Source organism: Gopherus flavomarginatus, chromosome 23 (genome assembly GCF_025201925.1).
Source record: "Gopherus flavomarginatus isolate rGopFla2 chromosome 23, rGopFla2.mat.asm, whole genome shotgun sequence".
In the NCBI taxonomy this organism is placed as follows: domain Eukaryota; kingdom Metazoa; phylum Chordata; order Testudines; family Testudinidae; genus Gopherus; species Gopherus flavomarginatus.
In genome coordinates this window covers 15,140,295-15,167,126 of record NC_066639.1, presented here as the reverse complement: position 1 = coordinate 15,167,126, position 26,832 = coordinate 15,140,295, and the positions used below count along the sequence as shown (strand labels likewise).

At 67.3% G+C, this 26,832-nt stretch overlaps 2 protein-coding genes and 1 long non-coding RNA gene across 4 annotated transcripts in view; 2 read left to right on the top strand and 1 right to left on the bottom strand.

Annotated features, from left to right (window-relative positions):
* KDM6B (lysine demethylase 6B) overlaps window positions 1-26,832 on the top strand; it is a 69,144-nt gene that overhangs the window by 2,111 nt on the left and 40,201 nt on the right. Inside the window, 1 exon segment of the mRNA XM_050933502.1 lies at window positions 25,715-25,850. The gene's annotated coding sequence lies outside the window, so the exon portion shown is untranslated.
* LOC127039651 (uncharacterized) lies at window positions 9,844-11,147 on the top strand. Of its 2 annotated transcripts, none has more exons than XM_050933452.1 (2): window positions 9,844-10,651; window positions 10,724-11,147. In XM_050933452.1, the coding sequence occupies exons 1-2, from the start codon at window positions 10,170-10,172 to the stop codon at window positions 11,145-11,147; spliced, it is 906 nt and encodes a 301-aa protein (XP_050789409.1). In that variant the 5' UTR covers window positions 9,844-10,169. The 2 variants fall into 2 exon arrangements, with proteins under 2 accessions (XP_050789409.1, XP_050789408.1); XM_050933451.1 differs by having other exon boundaries at window positions 9,844-10,793; window positions 10,830-11,147.
* Window positions 13,033-16,389, bottom strand: LOC127039661 (uncharacterized). Its single transcript, XR_007771276.1, has 3 exons — window positions 15,947-16,389; window positions 15,633-15,801; window positions 13,033-13,261 (listed from the first exon to the last, which is right to left on the bottom strand). It is a non-coding gene; the product is annotated as an uncharacterized LOC127039661 (long non-coding RNA).

The following is a 26,832-nucleotide window of genomic DNA, read 5'->3' as shown; positions in this document are numbered from 1 at the left end:
CTGGGGCCGGGTGGGAGCTGGCGCCCCCTAGAGGGGACAGGCCCCTGCCCCATTCCCACCCCCCTGAGCCAGCCAGTCCCCGCCCTGGGGCCGGGTGGGAGCCGGCGCCCCCTAGAGGGGACAGGCCCCTGCCCCATTCCCTGCCCCCCTGAGCCAGCCAGTCCCCGCCCTGGGGCCGGGTGGGAGCCGGCGCCCCCTAGAGGGGACAGGCCCCTGCCCCATTCCCTGCCCCCCTGAGCCAGCCAGTCCCCGCCCTGGGGCCGGTGGGAGCTGTTCTGACATTTGCCCACCAGAGGGCGACAGGTGACCACACGAAGCTCTGCCAGCCCGAGCCGCAGGCGAACGCCCCTTCCTGACCGGCCAGCCCCTGCCTGCCCCCCCCCCCCCCCCCCCCCCCCCAGCCTGCGTCCTGCTGAGCTGTGACATCTAGTGCAGAGAACTTGGGCTCCTGGCCCAGAGATTCCTGCCATGTCTTCAATTCACTTTCCTTAAACACCCAGTGCCACACCCGGCTCTGGGGGGGAGTGGGGCCTGGTGGTTAGAGCGGGGGGGCTGGGAGCCAGGACTCCTGGGTTCTCTCCCCGGCTCTGGGAGGGGAGTGGGGCCTGGTGGTTAGAGCAGGGGGGGCTGGGAGCCAGGACTCCTGGGTTCTCTCCCCGGCTCTGGGAGGGGAGTGGGGGCTGGTGGGCCAGAGCAGGGGGGCTGGGAGCCAGGACTCCTGGGTTCTCTCTGTGGCTCTGGGACGGGAGTGGGGGCTGGTGGGTTAGAGCAGGGGGGCTGGGAGCCAGGACTCCTGGGTTCTCTCCCCGGCTCTGGGAAGGGAGTGGGGGCTGGTGGGTTAGAGCAGGGGGGCTGGGAGCCAGGACTCCTGGGTTCTCTCCCCGGCTCTGGGAGGGGAGTGGGGGCTGGTGGGCCAGAGCAGGGGGGCTGGGCACCAGGACTCCTGGGTTCTCTCCCCGTCTCGCGGGCAGGGGGAGTGGGAGATAGAGGTTAGAGTGGGGGGGCTGAGAGCTGACCTGCTGACTCCCCCAGGCCAGAGAATCTCCCTCTGGATGGAGGCCGGTAACGCGCCTTCCAGACAGGCCTCCTGGCTGGCTCCAAACCCCGAACACTGGGCCAGCGCCCCCTGCCCCCCACCCTCTTCCTCAGGCGTCCCTCCCCCGCTCTGCACCCCCTGGAGCCGGGGTGATGGGTGTGCCAAAGGACGGGGGGCAGGGGCTAGCCAGGCCCGGGGGAGGTAGCCAGGGCTGCGGCCTTGCCCCATTTCCCCTGCGGTGCTCCGGCTAGGGGATCTCCCGGTGCCCGGGTCACACAGAGCCCAGGAAAACCAACGAGGCCCCCTAATTACTGCTAGCTACGTCTGCGTCATGCCACCCTCCCCGTCCTGCCCTGCGCTGCCCGGAGGTGAGGGGTGGCTCAGAGACCCCTGCCCCAAACCCCTTCCAGTCCAATTAGACAAAGGCAGGAGGGGAAACTGAGTCACACAGCTGGGCTGTAACGCTCCCAGCACTGGGACTGGAATCCAGGCATCCTGCGTCCCCCGTCCCTGTCTCTGGTCTGGCCCATCTGCCCATTCCATTTGGCCCCTGCATGTGACCCCGGGGATCCCCATCGCGGGGGCGGTGCCTTGTGGCCCCACCCACTGTCATAACCCCACCCCCATCTGAATGGGTTTCACCAGGGGGTCCATGGGGCCTGGTGTCTCCCTCCCCCTCCCCCCTGGAGGGCAGTCCCCTCGGGTCATGCAGCGCTCTGAGGCCTGGAGTTAACACCCCATTGACAGGCACAGGGCAGCTCCCCCCTCCCCCAGCAAGAGGCTCAGGCTCTCTGCAGACTCAGGCAATGTTACCCTGCCGGGCTCAATTGCCCATTCTCCCAGCCGGGGGGCCTGGCAGGTGACTCCAGGAGCCGGTGCTTAACCCGCCCTGGCAAGAGCCAGGCTGGGGGGGCCCCGTCAACCGGGCGCTGCCCAGACCCCCACAACCGAGATTGTGGCCCCATCGTGCTGGGCGCTGCCAAGATTCACACAGCCCTTGTGCCAAAGAGCTTGAAATCGATATAAACAGAGACTGGTGGGTGGGGGGAAACTGAGGCACACAGAGGCAGGAACACACCCGTAGTCATTGGTGAAGGACCCCAGGTATCTTGGCTCCCAACCCCCCACCGCTCTCCCCTGCTCTAACCCACCAGCTCCAAACCCCCACAAGCCAGGGACAGAACCCAGGAGTCCTGGCTCCCAGCCCCCCATCTCTAACCCACTAGCCCCATCCCCCGAGCTGGGGAGAGAACCCAGGAGTCCTGCTCCTCAGCCTGGTTCCCGCAGTCCCGTCCATCCCCTCACACCGGAGCCGCTCCCCCCCCCCCGTCGCGGCTGGAGCCCGATCGCCCCTAGGGAGGGCCCATCTGCTGGTGGGCTGTGAGGACAGGTGCGCCCAGCTGGCATGGGGGTGGGGAGCAGTAACCTGATCTGGGGGGGAGTAGGAGTATCCCTGCCCCCCATGTGTGGGGCAGAAATTAAATGCTGCTTGAAAAGGCAGAACAGGCGGGGGGGGGCGTGCAGGTGTGGGAGGGGGGAGCTGGTTTTCGTTCTTTGGGCAGTTCAATGCTAGGGGAGCAAATTCAGACCCTGCCAGCCAGGGTCAGGCCCCATTGTGCCCCACTCGCCTCCCAGAGCCGGGGAGAGAACCCAGGAGTCCTGGCTCCCAGCCCCCCCGCTCTAACCACCAGCCCCCACTCCCCTCCCAGAGCCGAGGAGAGAACCCAGGTGTCCTGGCTCCCAGCACTCTGCTAAGACCCGCCTGCCCTGGCACAGAGGCCGGGATGGGTACGATATGGGGGGGCAGGGTCTGGGTGTTATATGAGGGTGAGTCCCTGGACCTCTCTGCCTCGGTTTCCCTTCTCTGGAGCGTGGCGGGAAGGATCCTGTTTGGCCGGCGGAGCCTGCGGTGAAGGGTTGTTATTATAGGGTTGGTCGCAGGCCCCTCCCCTCCCGCACAGCTCCTAGGCTGGAGTTAATCAGTAACTGGGAGCCTGGGACTCGCTGATCTCTGCCCCCACCCGCCCCCGCAGAGGCCTGCCATAGGCCTGCCGTAGGCGCGGGGTTCCTCCCCCAGCCCCTGCTGGCCTGGCCCTGCCCCCCAGCTCTGCCCTCCAGCCCTGCCCCCCATCCCTGCCCCCCAGCTCTGCCTGTGCCCCTGCTAGCCCAGCCCTGCCCCCCAGCTCTGCCCTCCAGCCCTGCCCGTGCCCCTCACTCCTGACCCGCAGCCCCCTGCCCCCCTAGCCCTGCTGGTGCCCCTCACTCCCGACCCGCAGCCCCTGCTGGCCTGGGCCTGCCCCCCAGCTCTGCCCTCCAGCCCTGCCCCCCAGCTCTGCCTGTGCCCCTGCTAGCCCAGCCCTGCCCCCCAGCTCTGCCCTCCAGCCCTGCCCGTGCCCCTCACTCCTGACCCGCAGCCCCCTGCCCCCTTAGCCCTGCTGGTGCCCCTCACTCCCGACCCGCAGCCCCTGCTGGCCTGGCCCTGCCCCCCAGCTCTGCCCTCCAGCCCTGCCCCCCAGCTCTGCCTGTGCCCCTGCTAGCCCAGCCCTGCCCCCCAGCTCTGCCTTCCAGCCCTGCCCCCCAGCTCTGCCTGTGCCCCTGCTAGCCCAGCCCTGGCCCCCAGCTCTGCCCTCCAGCCCTGCCGGTGCCCCTGCTAGCCCAGCCCTGGCCCCCAGCTCTGCCGGTACCCCTCACTCCTGACCTGCAGCCCCTGCTAGCCCAGCTCTGCCCCCCAGCTCTGACCTCCAGCCCTGTCGGTGCCCCTGCTAGCCCAGCCCTGCCCCCCAGCTCTGCCGGTACCCCTCACTCCCGACCCGCAGCCCCTGCTAGCCCAGCCCTGCCCCCCAGCTCTGCCCTCCAGCCCTGCCGGTGCCCCTGCTAGCCCAGCCCTGCCCCCCAGCCCTGCCTGTGCCCCTGCTAGCCCAGCTCTGCCCCCCAGCTCTGCCCTCCAGCCCTGCTGGTGCCCCTGCTAGCCCAGCCCTGCCCCCCCCAGCTCTGCCGGTGCCCCTCACTCCCGACCCGCAGCCCCTGCTAGCCCAGCCCTGCCCCCCAGCTCTGCCCTCCAGCCCTGCCCCCCAGCTCTGCCTGTGCCCCTCACTCCCGACCCGCAGCCCCTGCTAGCCCAGCCCTGCCCCCCAGCTCTGCCGGTGCCCCTCACTCCCGACCCGCAGCCCCTGCTAGCCCAGCCCTGCCCCCCAGCTCTGCCGGTGCCCCTCACTCCTGACCCGCAGCCCCCTGCCCCCCCAGCCCTGCTGGTGCCCCTCACTCCCGACCCACAGCCCCTGCTAGCCCAGCCCTGCCCTCCAGCCCTGCTGGTGCCCCTGCTAGCCCAGCCCTGCCCCCCAGCTCTGCCCTCCAGCCCTGCCTGTGCCCCTGCTAGCCCAGCTCTGCCCCCCAGCTCTGCCCTCCAGCCCTGCTGGTGCCCCTGCTAGCCCAGCCCTGCCCCCCAGCTCTGCCGGTGCCCCTCACTCCCAACCCGCAGCCCCTGCCAGCCCAGCCCTGCCCCCCAGCTCTGCCCTCCAGCCCTGCTGGTGCCCCTGCTAGCCCAGCCCTGGCCCCCAGCTCTGCCCTCCAGCCCTGCCGGTGCCCCTGCTAGCCCAGCCCTGCCCCCCAGCTCTGCCGGTGCCCCTCACTCCCGACCCGCAGCCCCTGCTAGCCCAGCCCTGCCCCCCCCCAGCTCTGCCGGTGCCCCTCACTCCCGACCCGCAGCCCCTGCTAGCCCAGCCCTGCCCCCCAGCTCTGCCCTCCAGCCCTGCCCCCCAGCTCTGCCTGTGCCCCTCACTCCCGACCCGCAGCCCCTGCTAGCCCAGCCCTGCCCCCCAGCTCTGCCTGTGCCCCTCACTCCCGACCCGCAGCCCCTGCTAGCCCAGCCCTGCCCCCCAGCTGTGCCAGTGCCCCTCACTCCCGACCCGCAGCCCCTGCTAGCCCAGCCGTGGGCTCCCCCCAGAAATGGGGGCTGGGGGGGCAGGGCTGGGTGGACCTTTTGGCCCGGTTGGGGGGGGGTGATGGAGCCCAGCGCTTTCCCTGTTGCTATGGTAACAGAGGCAGGAAGGTTGACCTGGCTCCAGGGCCGCCCTATTAACTATGCCTGGGCTGCTGATGTCATCGCCCTGTCAGCCAATGGGGGCCCGGCTCGGCCTTGTTGCTCAGCGATGGGGGGGGAGCTGGGAAACAGCTGCTTGGAGACACACGTGGGGGGTCAGGATCTGGGGTGGCAAGACAGCCACACGCCTGGACATGCTGAGACACGCCACATTCATGCCAACACAGAACATGCTAACATGCCATGTATAGCCACATGCCTGGACACGCTGTGACACTCTGGTCATGCCAACACAGAACACGCTAACATGCCATGTACGGCCACAAGCCTGGACACTCTGTGTGTGACATGCCCTGGTCATGCCAACACATATAGAGAACATGCTAACACACCATGTACAGCCACACCCTGGACACTTTGTGTCATGCCCCGGTCATGCCAACACATACAGAGAACACACTAACATGCCATGTACAGCCACACACATGGACATGCAGTGACAGGCCCCGATCATCCCAATACACACAGAGGACACACTAACATGCCATGTACAGTCACATGCCTGGACACGCTGTGACACGCCCTGGTCATGCCAATGCACACACAGAGAACATGTTAACACACCATGTACAGCCACATGCCTGGACATGCTGCAACACGCCCTGGCCATGCCAACCCATACACCAAACACTATGCGCCATGTATAGCCACATGCCTGGACATACTACGATGTGCCTCAGCTATGCCAACACGCACCAAAAATGCTAACATGGAACGTACATCCACATGCCTGGACACGCTGCAACATGTCCCGGCCATGCCAACACACACCAAACACGCTAACATGGCACGTACAGCCACCTGCCTGGAGATGCCGCCACATGTCCCGGCCATGTCAACACACACACACAGAACATGCTAACATGCCATGTACAGCCACACACCTGGACACGCTGCAACATGCCCTGGCCATGCCAATGCACACACCAAACACGCTACCACGGCATGTACAGACCAACTCGGACGTGCTGACACATACCTCACCATGCAGGACACGCTTGCACTGATTCCTGAATGACCAAACATGGCTGGACATGCCAAGACACACAAATACATACACCAGCCATGGCTACGCAGACACGCTAAGACACATGTTGGCTACACGGACACATACAGGGGCCATGTCGGTACCGGCGAGGGCAGCCACATGGTAATCTTCTCCCAGGCGCTATTCTGGCTCCGCCACACGCTGGAACAGGCTCCACAAGCCACAGAGAGGGGGTGGGGGACACACACACACGCCTGCACATGCTAACGTCCAAAACACACACGCACGTGTCTGCGTGTCTCCCCCACCCGCAGCTCTGCACACGCATGGGGCCCTGCCCCCGCCCCCACCCCGCCGCGGCTGCCAGCGCAGGGGCACATGGGGACAGGATATAAATAGCCGCCCAGCTGGGCACCCGGCCAAGTGCTGAGCAGGAAGGAACCAGAACGTGCCGGAGTCCCTGCCCCCCCGCCCCGGCGGAACCCCCGCCCCTCCCCCCACTGCACCCCCCATGCCACCCCTCCCCCTCTGCATCCCCTCCCCCCTCCCTCCTCTGCACCCCCACACCCTCCCTCCTCTGCACCCCCATACCCTCCCCCCACTGCACCCCTCCCCCTCTGCACCCCCTACCTCCTCCCTTCTCTGCACCCCCACACCCTCCCCCCACTGCACCCCTCCCCCTCTGCACCCCCTACCTCCTCCCTTCTCTGCACCCCCACACCCTCCCTCCACTGCACCCCTCCCCCTCTGCATCCCCTACACCCCCCTCCTCTGCACCCCCATACCGTACCCTCACTGCACCTCTTCCACTCTGCACCCCCACCCCCATGGAACCCCTGCTCCTCCCCCCTACACCCCCATGCCCACCCCTCCCCCTCTGCATCCCCCACACCCTCCCTCCTCTGCACCTATCCCCTCTGCATCCCCTAACCCCTCCCTCCCTCCTCTGCACCCCCATACCCTCCCCCCACTGCACCCCTTCTCCTCTGCACCCCCCACGCCACCCTTCCCCTCTGCACCCCCCACACCCTCCCGTCTCTGCACCACATACCCTCCCTCCACTGCACCCTTCCCCCTCTGCACCCCCCACGCCACCCTTCCCCTCTGCACCCCATACCCTCCCCCCACTGCACCTCTCCCACTCTGCACCCCCACCCCCCTCACCGGCAGAACCCCCACTTCTCCCCCCTTCAGCCCCCACTGCACCCCTCCCCCACTACACTGACACCCAAAGCACCCCCACCCCAGCACCTGCCTGGCGGTTGCACCAGTTACAGCTGCATCCTGTGTAACAGCCCCCCCTGCCCCCCTCCGCCAGCAGAGACCCTTGGCCCAGAGCAATGAGCGGGGGGGAGGGCTTTGTTGGGGGAACTGTGGGGCAGGGGGAGCAGGTGAGCGCTGTGCTGTGGGGCAGAGATCGGGGGGGGGATTTGAGGACTAAGCCCCCACCCCCTGCCCCAGGCATGACGGGCGCAGGTGGCAGACACAGGACGGGCGGTTGGTTCCCCAGGTGACAAACCCCAAACGGGGGCCGGGGGGGGGCAGCCACCGAGGGAACATGATCCTCAGACAGCAGCTGGGCCCAGCCACTGAACCCGCCTCTGGGGATGGCACAGGGGCTGCGGGTCGGGAGTGAGGGGCACCAGCAGAGCTGTGGGGAGCAGGGATGGGCTGGCAAGGGCTGCGGGTCGGGAGTGAGGGGCACCAGCTGAGCTGTGGGGAGCAGGGCTGGGCTAGCAGGGGCTGCGGGTTGGGAATGAGGGGCACCAGCAGAGCTGGGGGGCAGGGCTGGGCTGGCAGGGGCTGCGGGTCAGGAGTGAGGGGCACCGGCAGGGCTGGGGGGACAGGGCTGGGCTAGCAGGGGCTGCGGGTCGGGAGTGAGGGGCACCGGCAGAGCTGGGGGGGGGCAGGGCTGGGCTGGCAGGGGCTTCAGGTCAGGAGTGAGGGGCACTGGCAGAGCTGGGGGGGCAGGGCTGGCAGGGGCTGCGGGTCGGGAGTGAGGGGCACTGGCAGAGCTGGGGGGGGCAGGGCTGGGCTGGCAAGGGCTGCGGGTCGGGAGTGAGGGTCACTGGCAGAGCTGGGGGGGGCAGGGCTGGGCTGGCAAGGGCTGTGGGTCGGGAGTGAGGGGCACCGGCAGAGCTGGGGGGGCAGGGCTGGCAGGGGCTGCGGGTTGGGAGTGAGGGGCACCGGCAGAGCTGGGGGGGGGCAGGGCTGGCAAGGGTTGCGGGTCGGGAGTGAGGGGCACCGGCAGAGCTGGGGGGGCAGGGCTGGCAAGGGTTGCGGGTCGGGAGTGAGGGGCACTGGCAGAGCTGGGGGGGGCAGGGCTGGGCTGGCAGGGGCTGCGGGTCGGGAGTGAGGGGCACCGGCAGAGCTGGGGGGATAGGGCTGGGCTAGCAGGGGTTGCGGGTCGGGAGTGAGGGGCACCGGCAGAGCTGGGGGGGCAGGGCTGGCAAGGGTTGCGGGTCGGGAGTGAGGGGCACCGGCAGAGCTGGGGGGGCAGGGCTGGCAGGGGCTGCGGGTCGGGAGTGAGGGGCACCGGCAGAGCTGGGGGGGCAGGGCTGGCAGGGGCTGCGGGTCGGGAGTGAGGGGCACTGGCAGGGCTGGGTGGGGGGGCAGGGCTGGGCTGGCAGGGGCTGCGGGTCGGGAGTGAGGGGCACCCTTGTGTGACTGAACCCCCTCCCACACACACACTTGGGGCTGTGACCTGCACGTGCAGGGAAGGGGCGGGGCGGCTCTGAAGGGGGCGGGGTCACTCTCAGACCCTCCCAGCCCAGCTGCTGTTATTGCTCCTCTCCCATTGGCTGTCTGAGGCTGGGCTCGCTGCTATTGGCTGGGGGGGGGGGAGATCAGCCATTGCGGACGTGCCTGCAGCCAGGGGCTCAGGGGGGTTGGAAGCCCCCCCCCAGGGCAGGCAGCTGTGGGGGAGGGGTTAATAGAACCCAGGAGTCCTGGCTCCCAGCCCCCCCCCGCTCTAACCACTAGCCCCCACTCCTCCTTTCTGCCAAATGGGCTAATTCCCGTTCTCTTGCCCCCTTTCCTTGGGCCTGGGGCCAGGCTTTGGGTGGGGCTGTGTTGGCCTGGAGTGATACCAGCTGGGGATGGGGGTGGGGATTGTCCTGAATCTGGGAGGGGAGAGGGAGCTGTGCCCCCCCAACACACACACATTTAGCCTAGACACACACAACACACCCTGCTCTTTACACTAGAGGGACCACATGTCCCGATTTTATAGGGACAGTCCCAGTTTTTGGGTCTTATATAAGCTCCTATTCCCCCCACTCCCCTCCTGATTTTTCACGTTTTCTGTCTGGTCCCCCTAGTTTACACAGACAGAATAACCAACACCCTGCCGCCGGGCGCACACCCGGAGAACAGGCACACCCTGCTGCCGGGCGCACACCCAGAGAACAGGCACACCCTGCGGCCGGGCGCACACCCGGAGAACAGGCACGCCCTGCCGCCGGGCGCACACCCGGGGAACAGGCACGCCCTGCCGCCGGGCGCACACCCGGAGAACAGGCACGCCCTGCCGCCGGGCGCACACCCGGAGAACAGGCACGCCCTGCCGCCGGGCGCACACCCGGAGAACAGGCACACACTGCCACCCAACACATACACCATGCCACCAGGCACACACCCAAATAATATGCACACCCTGCCACTGGGAACACACCAGGAGACAACACACCCTGCCGCCGGGTGTACACTGGGAGAACACACACACCTGCTACCAGGCGCACACCCGGAGAACAGGAACACCCTGCCGCCGGGCGCACACCCGGAGAACTGGCACACCCTGCCTCCTGGCGCACACCGGGGGAACACACACACCCTGCCACCGGGCACACACCCAAAGAATATGCACACCCTGCCGCCGGGAACACACCAGGAGACAACACACCCTGCCGCTGGGCGTACACTGGGAGAACACACACACCCTGCGGCCGGGCGCACACCCGGAGAACAGGCACACCCTGCGGCCGGGCGCACACCCAGAGAACAGGCACACCCTGCCGCCGGGCGCACACCCAGAGAACAGGCACACCATGCCGCCAGACGCACACCCGGTGAACACGCAAACCCTGCTGCCGGGCGTACACCGGGGGAACACACACACCCTGCCAACGGGCACACACCCAAAGACTATGCACACCCTGCCACCGGGAACACACCAGGAGACAACACACCCTGCCGCCAGGTGTACACTGGGAGAACACACACACCCTGCTACCAGGCGCACACCCGGAGAACAGGCACACCCTGCCGCCGGGTGCACACCCGGAGAACAGTCACACCCTGCCGCCCAACACACACACCATGCCACCGGGTGCACACTCGGAGAACACGCAAACCCTGCTGCTGGACGTACATCGGGAGAACACACACACCCTGCCACCAGGCGCACACCCAGAGAACAGGCACACCTTGCCACTGGGCGCACACCCGGAGAACATGCATATCCTGCTGCCAGGTGCACACCCAGAGAACAGACACACCCTGCCACCAAACACACACACCATGCCACCAGGTGCACACCCGGAGAACACGCAAACCCTGCTGCCGGGCATACACCGGGGGAACACACACACCCTGCCACCAGGTGCACACCCAGAGAATATGCACAGCCTGCTGCTGGGAACACACCAGGAGACAACACACCCTGCTGCTGGGTGTACACCAGGAGAACACACACACCCTGCCATCAGGCGCACACCTGGAGAACAGGCACACGCTGCCATCGGGTGCACACCCAGAGAACAGACGCACACTGCCACCCAAGACACACACCATGCCGCCGGGCACACACCCGGAGAACATGCAAACCCTGCTGCCGGGCGTACACCGGAGGAACACACACACCCTGCCACCAGGTGTGCACCCGGAGAATAGACACCCTGCTGCTGGGCGCACAGCAGGAGAACAAGCACACGCTGCCACCCAAAACCTTTTGCACGCGCACACACACACACACCCTGATTCACACACACACACATTTCCCGCTGCACGTGACACACACAATATAAAACCTCTTCTGCATATGCACTCCTGCTCCACTCTTCCCATAGACCACAAATTCTGCTTCACACCCACCCACAGAACAGTGACCCTTCTGCCCACACACCTGCACCCTTGCAGAATACACCCCTAGCCACTACACATCCCCTACACCACCTTCCACCCTCCCCACACACCTCTCAAAAGACCCCCACCCCCAGACACACATGGGCTGCACAGGCTACACAACTTGAGCTAGAACCTACATCAAATACACACGACACTTTCTACACAACCCAACGCAAAGCCAAAGCACGCACAATGTCAGATGCGGTGCTCACTGCACACCTTAACGAATACGCCCCTGCTGGACACTTGCTGCCTCTGTGCCGTGAAACATAGTCAGCCCGCCACACAACCCTTGCACACGCGCCCCCACACAGATACACACGTGCGATGCACATACTCACCAGCCTCTGCACAAGGCGTTCATCACACAACTGTCCAGGTCCTTCCACCTCCATGTAACTTCCCTGCCTCGATCAGCACAGAGTCCCTTGCTGAGTCCCCCGATCCCTGCCCCTTTCCCCACCGTCCAACCATCGATCCACCCATATCCCCATCCCCGTCCGTCCAACCATCGATCCACCAACCCACCCCCATCCCCATCCGTCCAACCATCAATCCATCCACCCACCCCCATCCCCGTCTGTCCAACCATCGACCCACCAACCCACCCCCATCCCCACCTGTCCAACCATCGACCCACCAACCCACCCCCATCCCCGTCCGTCCAACCATCGATCCACCAACCCACCCCCATCCCCGTCCGTCCAACCATCGACCCACCAACCCACCCCCATCCCCGTCCATCCAACCATCGACCCACCAACCCACCCCCATCCCCGTCCGTCCAACCATCAATCCATCCACCCACCACCATCCCCGTCTGTCCAACCATCGATCCACCAACCCACCCCCATCCCCGTCCGTCCAACCATCGACCCACCAACCCACCCCCATCCCCGTCCATCCAACCATCGACCCACCAACCCACCCCCATCCCCATCCGTCCAACCATCAATCCATCCACCCACCACCATCCCCGTCTGTCCAACCATCGACCCACCAACCCACCCCCATCCCCATCCGTCCAACCGTCGATCCACCCATATCCCCATCCCCATCCATCCAACCATCGACCCACCAACCCACCCCCATCCCCGTCCGTCCAACCATCGACCCACCAACCCACCCCCATCCCCGTCCGTCCAACCATCGATCCACCAACCCACCCCCATCCCCGTCTGTCCAACCATCGACCCACCAACCCAACCCCATCCCCGTCCGTCCAACCATCGACCCACCAACCCACCCCCATCCCCGTCCGTCCAACTATCGACCCACCAACCCACCCCCATCCCCGTCCGTCCAACCATCGATCCACCAACCCACCCCCATCCCCGTCCGTCCAACCATCGATCCACCAACCCAACCCCATCCCCGTCCGTCCAACCATCGACCCACCAACCCACCCCCATCCCCGTCCGTCCAACTATCGACCCACCAACCCACCCCCATCCCCACCTGTCCAACATTCGACCCACCAACCCACCCCCATCCCCGTCCGTCCAACCATCGATCCACCCACATGCCCAACCCCGTCCGTCCAACCATCGACCCACCAACACCCCCCATCCCCATCTGTCCAACCATCGACCCACCGACCCACCCCATCCCCATCCGTCCAACCATCGATCCACCGACCCACCCCCATCCCCGTACGTCCAACCATCGATCCACCCACCCACCACCATCCCCGTCCGTCCAACCATCGACCCACCAACCCACCCCCATCCCCGTCCGTCCAACCATTGACCCACCAACCCACCCCCATCCTCACCTGTTCAACCATCGACACACCAACCCACCCCCATCCCCGTCCGTCCAACCATCGATCCACCAACCCACCCCCATCCCCGTCCGTCCAACCATCGATCCACCCACCCACCACCATCCCCGTCCGTCCAACCATCGACCCACCAACCCACCCCCATCCCCACCTGTCCAACCATCGACCCACCAACCCACTCCCATCCCCGTCCGTCCAACCATCAATCCACCAACCCACCCCCATCCCCACCTGTCCAACCATCGACCCACCAACCCACCCCCATCCCCGTCCGTCCAACCATCGACCCACCAACCCACCCCCATCCCCACCTGTCCAACCATCGACCCACCAACCCACCCCCATCCCCACCTGTCCAATCATCGATCCACCCACCCGTCCCCATCCCCACCCGTCCAACCATCGACCCACCAACCCACCCCCATCCCCATCCGTCCAACCATCAGTCCATCCACCCACTCCCATCCCCATCCGTCCAACCATCAGTCCATCCACCCACTCCCATCCCCACCTGTCGAACCATCGATCCACCCACATCCCCATCCCCGTCCGTCCAACCATCGATCCACCAACCCACCCCCATCCCCATCCATCCAATCATTGATCCACCAACCCACCCCATCCCCGTCCGTCCAACCATCGATCCACCAACCCATCCCCATCCATCCAACCATCGATCCACCCACCCATCCCCATCCCCGTTCGTCCAACCATCGATCCACCAACCCACCCCCATCCCCGTCTGTCCAACCATCAATCCACCCACCCATCCCCATTCCCGTTCGTCCAACCATCAACCCACCCCCATCCCCGTCCGTCCAACCATCGATCCACCCACCTCCACATCCCCGTCCGTCCAACCATCGACCCACCAACCCACCGCCATCCCTCTCCGTCTAACCATCAATCCACACACATCCCCATCCCTGTCCGTCCAACCATCGATCCACCAACCTGTCCCCATCCCCATCCGTCCAACCATCGACCCACCAATCCACCCCCATCCCCATCCGTCCAACCATCGACCCACCAACCCACCCCCATCCCCACCCGTCCAACCATCGACCCACCAACCCACCCCCATCCCCATTCGTCCAATCATTGATCCACCCACATCCCCATCCCCGTCCGTCCAACTATCGATCCACCCACATCCCCATCCCCACCCGTCCAACCATTGATCCACCCACCCACCCTCATACCCATCCATCCAATCATTGATCCACCAACCCACCCCCATCCCCATCCGTCCAATCATTGATCCACCCACATCCCCATCCCCATCCGTCCAACTATCGATCCACCCACATCCCCATCCCCATCTGTCCAACCACTGATCCACCCACCCACCCTCATACCCATCCATCCAACCACCCATCCCTGTCCCCGCCCATCCACCCCCAATCCCCTTCCCCATCGCTTGTACAATTGAGACACCCACCTATCCCCACCTGTCCAACCATCGACCCACCCACCCATCCCCCCGTCCAACCTCCAATCCAACAACTCATCCCTGTCTCCTCTGGTCCAAACATCGATTCATCCACCCTTCCCCTTCCCTTCTAATCCAGCCATCGATCCACCACTCATCCCCATCTCATCCCATCCAACCATCAATCCAACCACCCATCCCCACTGATCCAACCATTGATCCACCTACTCACCCAACCATCTATCCACCCTATCATCCCCCATCTCATCCTGTCCAGCCATCCACCATCCCCTCTCCTACCCATCCCAACTATCGATTCACCCACCATCCCCATCCCACCCGTGCAACCATCGATCCACTCACCCATCCCCTTCCCTTCCCATCCAACCATCCATCCACGCACCCATCCCCATCCCTGCTCGTCCAACCATCGATCCACCCTATCATCCCCATCTCATCCTGTCCAACCTCCACCATCCCCTCTCCTACCCATCCCAACTATCGAATCACCCACCATCCCCATCCCACCCGTGCAACCATCGATCCACCCACTCGTCTCCGTCCTGACCCATCCAACCATTGATCCATCCACTCATCCCCGTCCCCACCCATCCAACCATCGATCCTCTACCGGTCCGCAGCTCATCCCGTCCAACCATCGATCCATCCACTCATCCCCATCCCCACCCGTCCAACCATCGATCCACTACCCGTCCCCAGCTTATCCCGTCCAACCATCGATCCACCCACCCATCCCCACCGATCCAACCACTGATCCACCCTCCACCCCCGTACCCACGTGTCCAACCTTCAGTCCACCCACCCATCCCCATCCCCACCCGTCCCACCATTGATCCACCCCCCATCTCATTCCCTACCCATCCAACTATCGATCCATCCACCCCCATCCCCATCCCCATCCAGCCAGCCACCCATCCCCACCTGTCCAAACATCTATCCACCCACCTATCCCCACCAATCCAACCATTGGTCCACCCTCCACCCCCATACCCACCTGTCCAACCTTCGATCCACCCCCCATCCCCACCCGTCCCACCATCGATCCACCCACCCACCCTCATTCCCACCCATCCAACCACCCATCCCCACATTGATCCACCCACCCATCCCTTGCCATCCATCAATCCAGGCACTGAACCCCATCCCCACCCGTCCAACCATTGATCCACCCTCATCCCCATTCAAACATGGATCCACCAACCCATCCCTGTCCCCTCACGTCCAACCATTGATCCACTCACCCACCCCCGTCCCCACCCATCCCACCATGATCCATCCCCTTCTCTTCCTGTCCAACCATCCGTCCCCCAACTGAACCCTTTCTCCCACCATCCAGCCATCCATCCTCCCACCTATCTCCTTCCCCACCCATGGCCACCATCGATCCACACACCCACCCAACTCATCCAACCATCGATCCATCCCCTTCTCTTCCCATCCAACCATCCATCCCTCAACCAAACCCTTTCCCCCACCATCCAGCCATCCATCCTCCCACCTATCTCCTTCCCCACCCATCCCCACCATCGATCCACACACCCACCCAACTCATCCAACCATCGATCCATCCCCGTCTCTACCCATCCAACCATCCATCCATCCACGCACCCATCCCTGTCCCCGTCCATCCTACCATCCATCCACCCACCCATCCCCGTCCGTCCTACCATCCATCCACCCACCCATCCCCGTCTCCACCCGTCCAACAATTGATCTAACCAGCCACCCCCCCAGCCAACCGTTGATCCATCCCCCTCCCTCCACCTGCGTGCCTGCCCCTCCATGCACCCACCCCTCGTTCCACCCCATATCTGCCCCTCCATGCACCCCCTGCACCCCCACACCTGCCCTTCCATGCACCTCCCTCTCTCCTCCCCCACCTGCTCCCCCATGCACCCCCCTCCACCTTGCTATTCCCCCATCTCTCCCCCACACCTGCCCCTCCATGCACTTCCCTCCCTCCACCCCCACACCTGCTCCCCCATGCACCCTCTCCACTTTGCTATTCCCCCATCTCTCCCCCACGCCTGCCCCTCCATGTAGCCCCCCACGCCTGCCCCTCCACACTCCACCCCCTACGCCTGCTCCCCCATGCACCTTCCTCCACCTTGCTATTCCCCCGTCTCTCCCGCACGCCGGCCCCTCCATGCACCCCCCTCCCTCCACCCCCACACCTGCTCCCCCATGCACCCCCTCCCTCCACCCCCACGCCTACGTCTCCACCCCTCCACGCACCCCCCTTGCCTGCCCCTCCACACTCCCACCCCTCCCTCCACCCCCACACTGCTCCCCCATGCACCCCCCTCCACCTTGTTATTCCCCCGTCTCTCTCCCACACCTGCCCCTCCATGCACCCCCTCCCTCCACCCCCATGCCTGCTCCCCCATGCACCCACCTCCACTTTGCTATTCCCCCATCTCTCCCCCCATGCCTGCCCCTCCATGTACCCCCCTGCCTGCCCCTCCACACACCCACCCCTCCCTCCACCCCTACGCCTGCCCCTCCATGCACCCCCTCCCTCCACCCCCACATCTATGTCTCCACCCCTCCATGCACCCCCCCGCCTGTCCCTCCATGCACCCACCCCTCGTCCAATCCCATATTTGCCCCTCCATGCACCCCGCTCCACCCCCACACCTGCCCTTCCATGGACCTTCTTCCCTCCACCCCCCCACACCTGCTCCCCCATGCACCCCCCTCCACTTTGCTATTCCCCCGTCTCTCCTCCACACCTGCTCCTCCATGCACCCCCTCCCTCCACCTCCACGCCTGCCCCTCCACCCCCACGCCTATGTCTCCACCCCTCCATGCAGCCCTCCGCCTGCCCCTCCATGCACCCACCCCTCGTTCCACCCCATATTTGCCCCTCCGTGCACCCCCTGCACCCCCACACCTGCTCCCCCATGCACCCCCCCTCCACTTTGCTATTCCACCCGTCTCTCCCCCACGCCTGCCCCTTCATGCACCCCCCTCCCTCCACCCCCACGCCTACGTCTCCACCCCTCCACGCACCCCCCCCGCCTGCCCCTCCACGCACCCACCCCTCCCTCCACCCTGCTATTCCCCCGTCTCTCCCCACACCGCAGGGCCCCCCCCCACGCGGCAGGGTGTCCGCGCGTGGGGCGCTCCCGGCGGGTCCCGGCGGGCGGGGGGAGGGGTGCCGGGAAGCTGGAAGTGAGGCTGCTGGGCCGGAAAGGGGGGGCAGGGAGGGGAGGGGAGGGGGAGGGCTGTCTCGGCCGGGGGGTGGGGGCTGGGCTCCCGACACAACCCGCCTCGGCTCTTTGTTTGAGTGGCGAGAGGCTGGGGGGGAAAAGCGGCAGCGGCGAGACGGGAGCGGCGCTCGCTGGCCGGGCAGCGGGGCCGGGCCGTGGGGCAGGGCCGGGCCGGATTCCCCCCCCCCCCCGCCGGGACCCCCGGGAGCCGCAGGTAGGGCCGGGCCGCGGGGCGCGGGGGTGGTTCGGGGCCGGGATCGGGGCCGCCGCTTTGTTGGGGCAGCCGGAGGCCTGGCCCGGCCCGGCTCGGCTCGGCCCGCGGGACCTTTAAAGGGAGCCGGATCCGGCTGGAAATGGGGAGTCACTGCCCGTGCCCCCTCCCCGTGTAAATCCGGAGTCACTCCGCCGGAGTCATCGGGCTGTGTCCCCCCCCCCCGGTGTAAATCCGGAGTCACTGCGCCGGAGTCACCGGGCCCGTGTCCCCCCCCCCACTCCGGTGTAAATCAGGAGTCACTGCGCCGGAGTCACCGGGCCAGTGTCGCCCCCCCCGGTGTAAATCCGGAGTCACTCCGCCGGAGTCAGCGGGCCGTGTTCCCCCCCCGGTGTAAATCCGGAGTCACTCCACTGGAGTCACCGGGCACGTGCCCCCCCCCCCTGCGGTTTAAATCAGGAGTTACTGCGCCGGAGTCACCGGGCCCGTGTCCCCCCCCCCGGTGTAAATCCAGTGTCACTCCGCTGGAGTCAGCGGGCCGTGTCCCCCCCCCCCGGTGTAAATCAGGAGTCACTCCGCCGGAGTCACCGGGCCCGTGTCCAACCCCCCGGTGTAAATCCGGAGTCACTCCGGCGGAGTCAGCGGGCCCGTTCCCCCCCTCCGGTGTAAATCAGGAGTCACTCCGCCGGAGTCACTGGGCCCGCCCCCCCCAGGTGTAAATCAGGAGTCAGCGGGCCCGTCCCCCCACTCCGGTGTAAATCCACGGTCACTCCGCGGGAGGCACTGGGCCCGTTCCTCGGTGTAAATCGGGAGTCACTCCGCCGGAGTTGAGCCGAATCTCCTGGTGTAAATTAGGAGTCACTCCGCTGAAGTCATGGGGCTCTGCTCCCAGTGTAAATCCGGAGTCACTCCACCGGAGTCACCGGACCTGTCCCCCCCCCCCCCCGGTGTAGATCAGGAGTCACTCCGCTGGAGTCAGGGGGCTGGTGTAAATCCGGAGTCACTCCGCTGGAGTCACGGGGTTGGTGTAAATCAGGAGTCACTCCGCTGGAGTCACCCCGGGGCTGATTCAGACCTTGGCCCCAGTGCAGATCGGGAGTCCCCCCCAGGGACCCCGGAGCCCGGGGTGATCCAAACCCAACCCGAGTGGACACGGCAGATTGTGGGGTGGGAGTGGGGGGGTCAGAGTGTGTGTATCTAGAAGGGGTATTTGGGGGCCCCTGATCTATCGCCCCTGTTTGGGGGCAGGTGATAGGCCTTGGTGCGGGGGGGTGTAGGGGACCCGCCAGGGGTGGTTGGCTAGGAGTTGGGGTCCCAGAAAGGGGCCTCCACCCAGCAGGCAGCTGCCTCATAACACCCCAGGTGGGGGGGTCTCCAGTCAGCCCCACTGAAAGCCCTAAATACAGAGGGATTGTGGGGGGGGTGGTTCTGCTTTAAGGGGGGCTGTGAAGTGGGGGGGTCTGCTTTAAGGGGAGCTGTGCAGTGGGGGGGCTGTGAAGTATGGGGGGTTCTGCTTTATGGGGAGCTGTGAAGTGGGGGTCTGCTTTAAGGGGAGCTGTGCAGTGGGGGGGCTGTGAAGTATGGGGGGTTCTGCTTTAAGGGGAGCTGTGCAGTGGGGGGGCACTGGGACCCCCCCAGTGGCTGGCAGGGGAGGAGCGGATCTGGGTGGGGGTGGGATGGGAACAGGCTGCTCCCCTGTGCAGAGTGGGGCAGGTGGGCCCGGCTGGGTTCTGCGGTTCTGGGTCTACCTCGGAGGCCGGAGGGCGCAGGTGGGGTGTCCTGCCCTCCCCCCCGCTGGGACGCCCCAGAGCTCCCAGCATCATGGGGGGGGCCCCAGGTCGGGGACTGGCTGGCTCGGGGGGCAGGGAATGGGGCAGGGGTCTGTCCCCTCTAGGGGGCGCCGGCTCCCACCCGGCCCCAGGGACGCACATTAGGGGAGTGGGACTATGTGGGGAGGTCCGTTGGCCGGTGCCCCATTGGCCGGTGCCCCACTCAGGGGACCACGGAATTGACACCCGCCCCCCACACACACACCTGGAGAGGGAGGATTCCTGCTTAGCATTCCCAGGGCTTTGGCTTTAGGAAATTGGAGGCATCAGGATGCAGCGGGGTGAGGAGGAGGGGAGCCATTGTGGGGCAGTCAGAACCCCCCTGGGTTCCCTCCCCTGCTGTGGGAGGGGAGTGAGGGCTAGTGGTTAGAGCAGGGGGGCTGGGAGCCAGGACTCCTGGGTTCTCTGCCCTGCTCTGGGAGGGGAGTGGGGGCTGGTGGGTTAGAGCAGGGGGGGCTGGGAGCCAGGACTCCTGGGTTCTCTCCCCTGCTCTGGGAGGGGAGTGGGGGCTTTGTGGGTTAGAGCAGGGGGGCTGGGAGCCAGGACTCCTGGGTTCTCTCCCCAGCTGTGTGTGTGCGTGGGGGGGCTGGTGGGTTAAAGCACGGGGGTGGGGAGCAGGCAGCTGTTGCCTTCACTCCCCAACCTGCTGGGCCTGGGACAGAACCGGCTGCAAGCCCCTCACCCTGGCCTCAGGCCCCCAGGGTTAGGGCAGCCTGGGGCCAGCCTAGGGCTCTGGCGACCTCACCCGGCACCGTCCCAACGCCCACTCCCAGGTACCCCTGTGTGAGTGGGGACAGCTGGGAATACAGCCCACCCCAGCCTGCCCCCCCAGCTCTGCCGGTGCCCCTCACTCCCGACCCGCAGCCCCTGCCCCCCAGCTCTGCCGGTGCCCCTCACTCCCGACCCGCAGCCCCTGCCAGCTAGCCCCAGATGTGAATTTCTCTTTCCTGGGCCAGGTCTGTGGGGTATAGAAGGTGGGGCAGGGTGTGGGGCTGGTGTGGGAGCAGCTCCGTTACCCACTGACACCCCCACACCTCATCCCAGCTACTTGGGAGTGGGGTTATGTGGCCCAAGGCCCTCAGGATGGTCTAGGTAGGAGGACAAGGCTTGGCCCCTCTCAGCCCCCCACCCCCAGCCCTGGGGGCTGGTTAAACACCACTGACTTCCTTCCTGCCCACCAGATCACTGAGGGGCTGTGGGGGGGGGGGCAGCAAAGACCAATCAGGTGTCTCGTCTCCCCCTCCCTCCGGAAACAGCTGCCAGACCCTGCCGATGGGCCCCCAGAGAGAACACGCCTCAGTCTGTTCCCCCCACACCCGCTAGCCAGGCAGAGCTGTGCGCCCAGGGCTGGGGGGGAGGAGGCTGTGGGTCGGGAGTGAGGGGCACTGGCAGGGCTGGGGGGGGCAGAGCTGGGCTGGCAGGGGGCTGCGGGTCGGGAGTGAGGGGCACCGGCAGGGCTGGGCTGGCAGGGGCTGCAGGTCGGGAGTGAGGGGCACCGGCAGGGCTGGGGGGGGGGCAGAGAGATCCCCGGGGAGAGGGGAGATACTAACCCACCCCTCTGACCCCCAACAGCTGCAAAGCTGGCAGCCCGAGGGCCTGACCCCACAGGTTCACCATACGCAGGGGCCCCGTGGGTGGGACTCCGGCTTGGGGGGGGGCACCGAGCTGGCATCAGCCGGGCACAGGGCCTGGGGGCTGGCGCCCCCCAGTGGGGACGGGGCCCTGGCTCCCTGCCCAGCCCCCACCCCAGTGCCCAGAGCTGGCTGGGCCCAGATCTCCGGCTCACCCCACCCAGCCTGCCTGGGCAAAGGGCACCGGGCCCTTCCCCCCGACCTTCGCACCCCGCAGGGGGGTGGGGGGTGGGGCCTCCCCGTGGGAAGCAGAGGCCAGGCCTGGCATGGGGGGCGGGAATCTCCCCACACCCTGATGGGGCGGAGCTGGGAACTCCCAGCCCCTGGATCTTCCCAGAGATCCCCAGGCCTTGGCAGCCTGCCAGCTCCCAGCTGGGCCAGCCCTTTAACTGCCCCCCCCCAGAGCTCTTTAAAGGCGTGTCCCCCCCCCGGCCTGCCGGTGCCCCTCACTCCCAACCTGCAGCCCCTGCCAGCCCAGCCCTGCCCCCCCCAGCTCTGCCGGTGCCCCTCTCTCCCGACCTGCAGCCCCTGCCAGCCCAGCCCTGCCCCCCCCAGCTCTGCCGGTGCCCCTCACTCCCGACCTGCAGCCCCTGCTAGCCCAGCCCTGCACCCCCAGCTCTGCCGGTGCCCCTCACTCCCGACCTGCAGCCCCCTGCTAGCCCAGCCCAGCACCCCCCAGCTCTGCCGGTGCCCCTCACTCCCAACCCGCAGCCCCTGCTAGCCCAGCCCTGCCCCCCCGCCCTGCCAGTGCCCCTCACTCCCGACCCACAGCCCCTACCCACAGCCCTGCCCCCCCCGCCCTGCCAGTGCCCCTCACTCCTGACCCACAGCCCCTGCCCACAGCCCTGCCCCCCCCGCCCTGCCAGTGCCCCTCACTCCCGACCCGCAGCCCCTGCTAGCCCAGCCGTGCCCCCCCAGCCCTGCCGGTGCCCCTCACTCCCGACCCGCAGCCCCTGCTAGCCCAGCCGTGCCCCCCCCCGCCCTGCCAGTGCCCCTCACTCCCGACCCGCAGCCCCTGCTAGCCCAGCCGTGCCCCCCCCGCCCTGCCAGTGCCCCTCACTCCCGACCCGCAGCCCCTGCTAGCCCAGCTGTGCCCCCTCCAGCCCTGCCAGTGCCCCTCACTCCCGACCCGCAGCCCCTGCCCCCAGCCCTGCCCCCTCAGCCCTGCCCCCCCGCCCTGCCAGTGCCCCTCACTCCTGACCTGCAGCCCCTGCTAGCCCAGCTGTGCCCCCCCCGCAGCTCTGCCGGTGCCCCTCACTCCTGACCCGCAGCCCCTGCCCCCAGCCCTGCCGGTGCCCCTCACTCCCGACCTGCAGCCCCTGCCCCCAGCCCTGCCGGTGCCCCTCACTCCCGACCCGCAGCCCCTGCCCCCAGCCCTGCCCCCCCAGCCCTGCCGGTGCCCCTCACTCCCGACCCGCAGCCCCTGCCCCCAGCCCTGCCGGTGCCCCTCACTCCCGACCTGCAGCCCCTGCCCCCAGCCCTGCCGGTGCCCCTCACTCCCGACCCGCAGCCCCTGCCCCCAGCCCTGCCCCCCCAGCCCTGCCGGTGCCCCTCACTCCCGACCTGCAGCCCCTGCCCCCAGCCCTGGCCCCCCAGCCCTGCCGGTGCCCCTCACTCCCAACCCACAGCCCCTGCCCCCAGCCCTGACCCCCCAGCCCTGCTGGTGCCCCTCACTCCCGACCCGCAGCCCCTGCCCCCCCAGCCCTGCCAGTGCCCCTCACTTCTGACCCGCAGCCCCTGCCCCCAGCCCTGACCCCCCAGCCCTGCTGGTGCCCCTCACTCCCGACCCGCAGCCCCTGCCCCCCCAGCCCTGCCAGTGCCCCTCACTTCCGACTCGCAGCCCCTGCCCCCCCCAGCCCTGCCAGTGCCCCTCACTCCCGACCTGCAGCCCCTGCCCCTCCAGCCCTGCCAGTGCCCCTCACTTCCGACCCGCAGCCCCTGGCCCCCAGCCCTGTCAGTGCCCCTCACTCCCGACCCGCAGCTCGTGCCCCCCCCAGCCGTGCCAGTGCCCCTAACTCCCGACCCGCAGCCTCTGCTCCCTCTTCTCTGCCGGTGCCCCTCACTCCCGACCCGCAGCCCCTGCCCCCCCATCCCTGCCAGTGCCCCTCACTCCCGACCCGCAGCCTCTGCCCCCCCTTCTCTGCCGGTGCCCCTCACTCCCGACCCACAGCCTCTGCCCCCAGCCCTGACCCCCCAGCCCTGCTGGTGCCCCTCACTCCCGACCCGCAGCCTCTGCCCCCCCTTCTCTGCCGGTGCCCCTCACTCCCGACCCACAGCCTCTGCCCCCAGCCCTGACCCCCCAGCCCTGCCGGTGCCCCTCACTCCCGACCCGCAGCCCCTGCCCCCCAGCCCTGCAGGTGCCCCTCTGCTCCGCTCCCTGTGCCTGCATCAGGCCTGGGCTCTGGCGGATTCAATTCTGGGGTCCCAGGGCTCCAGGCCCAGCTGCCCCCCCAGCCCCCCGGAGCCGTTACATCATCACCTGCCCCAGGTTACTGGGTCTTGCATCATCAGACAGGGCAGCAGCTGGTGGGGAGGTGGAGCCTCCAGCTAGAACTGCAGGTACTGGGGGCGGGGCTGGGAGCCCGGATGCCTGGGTTCCCTCCTCAGCTCTGGGAGGGCAGTGGGGGCTGGTGGGTTAGAGCAGGGGGGCTGGGAGCCAGGACTCCTGGGTTCCCTCCTCAGCTCTGGGAGGGCAGTGGGGGCTGGTGGTTAGGGCAGGGGGGCTGGGAGCCAGGACTCCTGGGTTCTCTCCCTGGCACTGGGAGGGGAGTGGGGTTTAGATGGATTCTGGGCCGTTGGGCACTTTGCCAGACCATCCCCTTCTGCCTCCGCCATGGGTGTGCAGGGTGCTGACCCGCAGTGCATGGGGCACGTGGGGGGGGGGGGGGGCTGGCACCTTCCAGCTGGAGCTCCCCCCCCACCCATGTCCTGACTCTGAAGGGCCCCTTGTCCCAGCTGGAGGGGCATGGCTCCCCCCCCCATTGTCTGCACACACTGGCTCATTATCCCTTGGGGCAGGGATTCCCCCCCCCCCGACGCCACACACAGCGGCTCTGTGCCAGCAGCTGGCAAAGGCCAGCCAGGACGCCCACCCCTAGCCGGGCAGGGGATGAATGGTGGCCTTGGGGGGGGCCACAGTGGGGGTGAATGCTGGCAGTCGGGGGGGTCACTTGGGGGCAAATGCTCACACTCGGGGGGCGAATGCTGGCACTGGGGGGTCACTTGGGGGCAAATGCTCACACTCGGGGGCGAATGCTGGCACTGGGGGGTCACTTGGGGGCGAATGCTGGCACGGGGGGGGTCACTTCGGGGAATGCTGGCACTCAGGGGGGTGACTTGGGGATGAATGCTGGCAGTCGGGGGGGTCACTTGAGGGCAAATCCTGGCACTCGGGGGTCACTTGGGGACGAATGCTGGCAGTTAGGAGGGTCACTTGGGGGCAAATGCTGGCAGTCAGGGGGGTCACTTGGGGGCAAATCCTGGCACTCGGGGGTCACTTGGGGACGAATGCTGGCAGTTAGGAGGGTCACTTGGGGGCAAATGCTGGCAGTCAGGGGGGTCACTTGAGGGCGAATGCTGGCAGTCAGGGGGGGCTTTCGGCAGCGGTGAACGTGGGGGCGTCTCTCTCGGCTGCGGCCCGCCCGGCCCTGCCGCTATCTGGGTGTGCCGCCCGGAGCAGGCCCCCGCCCCCGGCTTGCTGCCCCGATAAGCTGGACTTGTGGGGCACAGGCTGGGGGGGGGGGTCAGGGAGCTGATCTCTGCCAGATCCCGGTGCTGCTGGGAGCCGACGAGCCGCCCTCCGGCAGTGAGCCGAGGTACCGGCCTCGGGCAGCAAAACGCAACACGGGGCTGCAGGTCGGGAGTGAGGGGCATCAGCCAGGATGGAGGGAGTTGGGCTGGTTACCCGGGGACCCCTCGCCTGGCCCTGAGATGCGCGCACCTCTAGGGCGAGGCGGGGCGGCCAGTTACCCAGGGACCCCTCACCCGGCGCTGAGATGCAGCCACCTCTGGGGTGGGGTGGCTGGTTACCCAGGGACCCCTCACCCGGCGCTGAGATGCAGCCACCTCTGGGTCGGGGCGGCCGGTGACACAGGGACCCCTCGCCCGGTGCCGAGATGCGCCCACCTCTGGGGAAGAGCGCAGGGTGCCTGTGTGTACGGGGATCCCTTGCACCCCACCCTGTGATAGTCCGACAGGGTGCGGAGGGGATCTCGTCTCGTGGCTTGTCCCGGACTCCTGGGTTCCCACCATGCCCCCGCGGATGGGAGTTGCCCTGGGGTGGGGGACGGGGTAACTCCGAGGCCTTCGCCCGGGTCCCCTCTCTAACCATCTGTCTCCCCTCCCACAGGACCAGTGCCCCCCTCCAGTATGGCTGGGGCGTAGCCCCCCCCCCCCCGCAGCCCCACCTACTGGTCTGGTTCCCGTATGTGCCCGGGGCGGGGCCCAGCCAATGAGAGAGCAGAGACGAGGCTTCTCCCACTGTGGTGAGTGACTGATGCCCTATATCACCCGGCTGCCCCATAGATCTTCCCCTCCGTCCTCAGGATGGGATGTTGTGGGGAGGGGGAGCCCGGCACTCAATGGGGGGCTCTAGGGGGGCACCGTGCCATGGGAGGGCTCTCAGGGGGCACCTTTCCTTGGGGGGCTCTGAGGGGGCCACCGTGCTGTGGGAGGGCTCTGAGGGGGGCACCGTGCCATGGGGGGGCTCGGGGGCACCGTGCTTTGAGGGGTTCTGGGGGGGCACTGTGCCATGGGAGGACTCTGGGGGGGCACCGTGCCGTGGGAGGGCTCGGGGGGGCATTCTGGGGGGCAATGGGGGGCACTGTGCTTTGTGGGGCTCTGGGGGGGCACCGTGCCTTGGCGGGCTCTGACGGCACCGTGCTGTGGGGGGGCACCGTGCTGTGGGGGGTTCAGGGGGGCACCATGCTGTTGAAGGGCTCTGGGGGGCACCGTGCTGTGGGGGGGCACCGTGCTGTGGGGTGTTCAGGGGGGCACCATGCTGTTGGAGGGCTCTGGGGGGCACCGTGCTGTGGGGGGGCACCGTGCTGTGGGGTGTTCAGGGGGGCACCATGCTGTTGGAGGGCTCTGGGGGGCACCGTGCTGTGGGGGGGGCACCGTGCTTTGTGGTGTTCAGGGGGGCACCGTGCTGTTGGAGGAATGTGGGGGGGCACTGTGATGTGGGGGGGTCGGGGGGACACTGTGACATGGGGGCTCTGGGGGGGGCACCGTGCTGTGGGAGGCATCATGTCTTGTCTCTTATCCGTTTGAATCCTTACAAGGCGCCGTGCCTGGGGCCGTGGGTCGGAGTGGGCCCCCTGGCACCCTGCTGACCCCCCCCCGGGGGGCTGTCCCAGCCTGGCCCCCCCATCCTCCATGCCCCGCCGCGCCCTCCCTTCCTGTCCCGTGCCCGGCCCTGCCCCCTACGCACAAGCTCCTACCCGTTGCGTCAGCCCGTCCTGCCTTGGG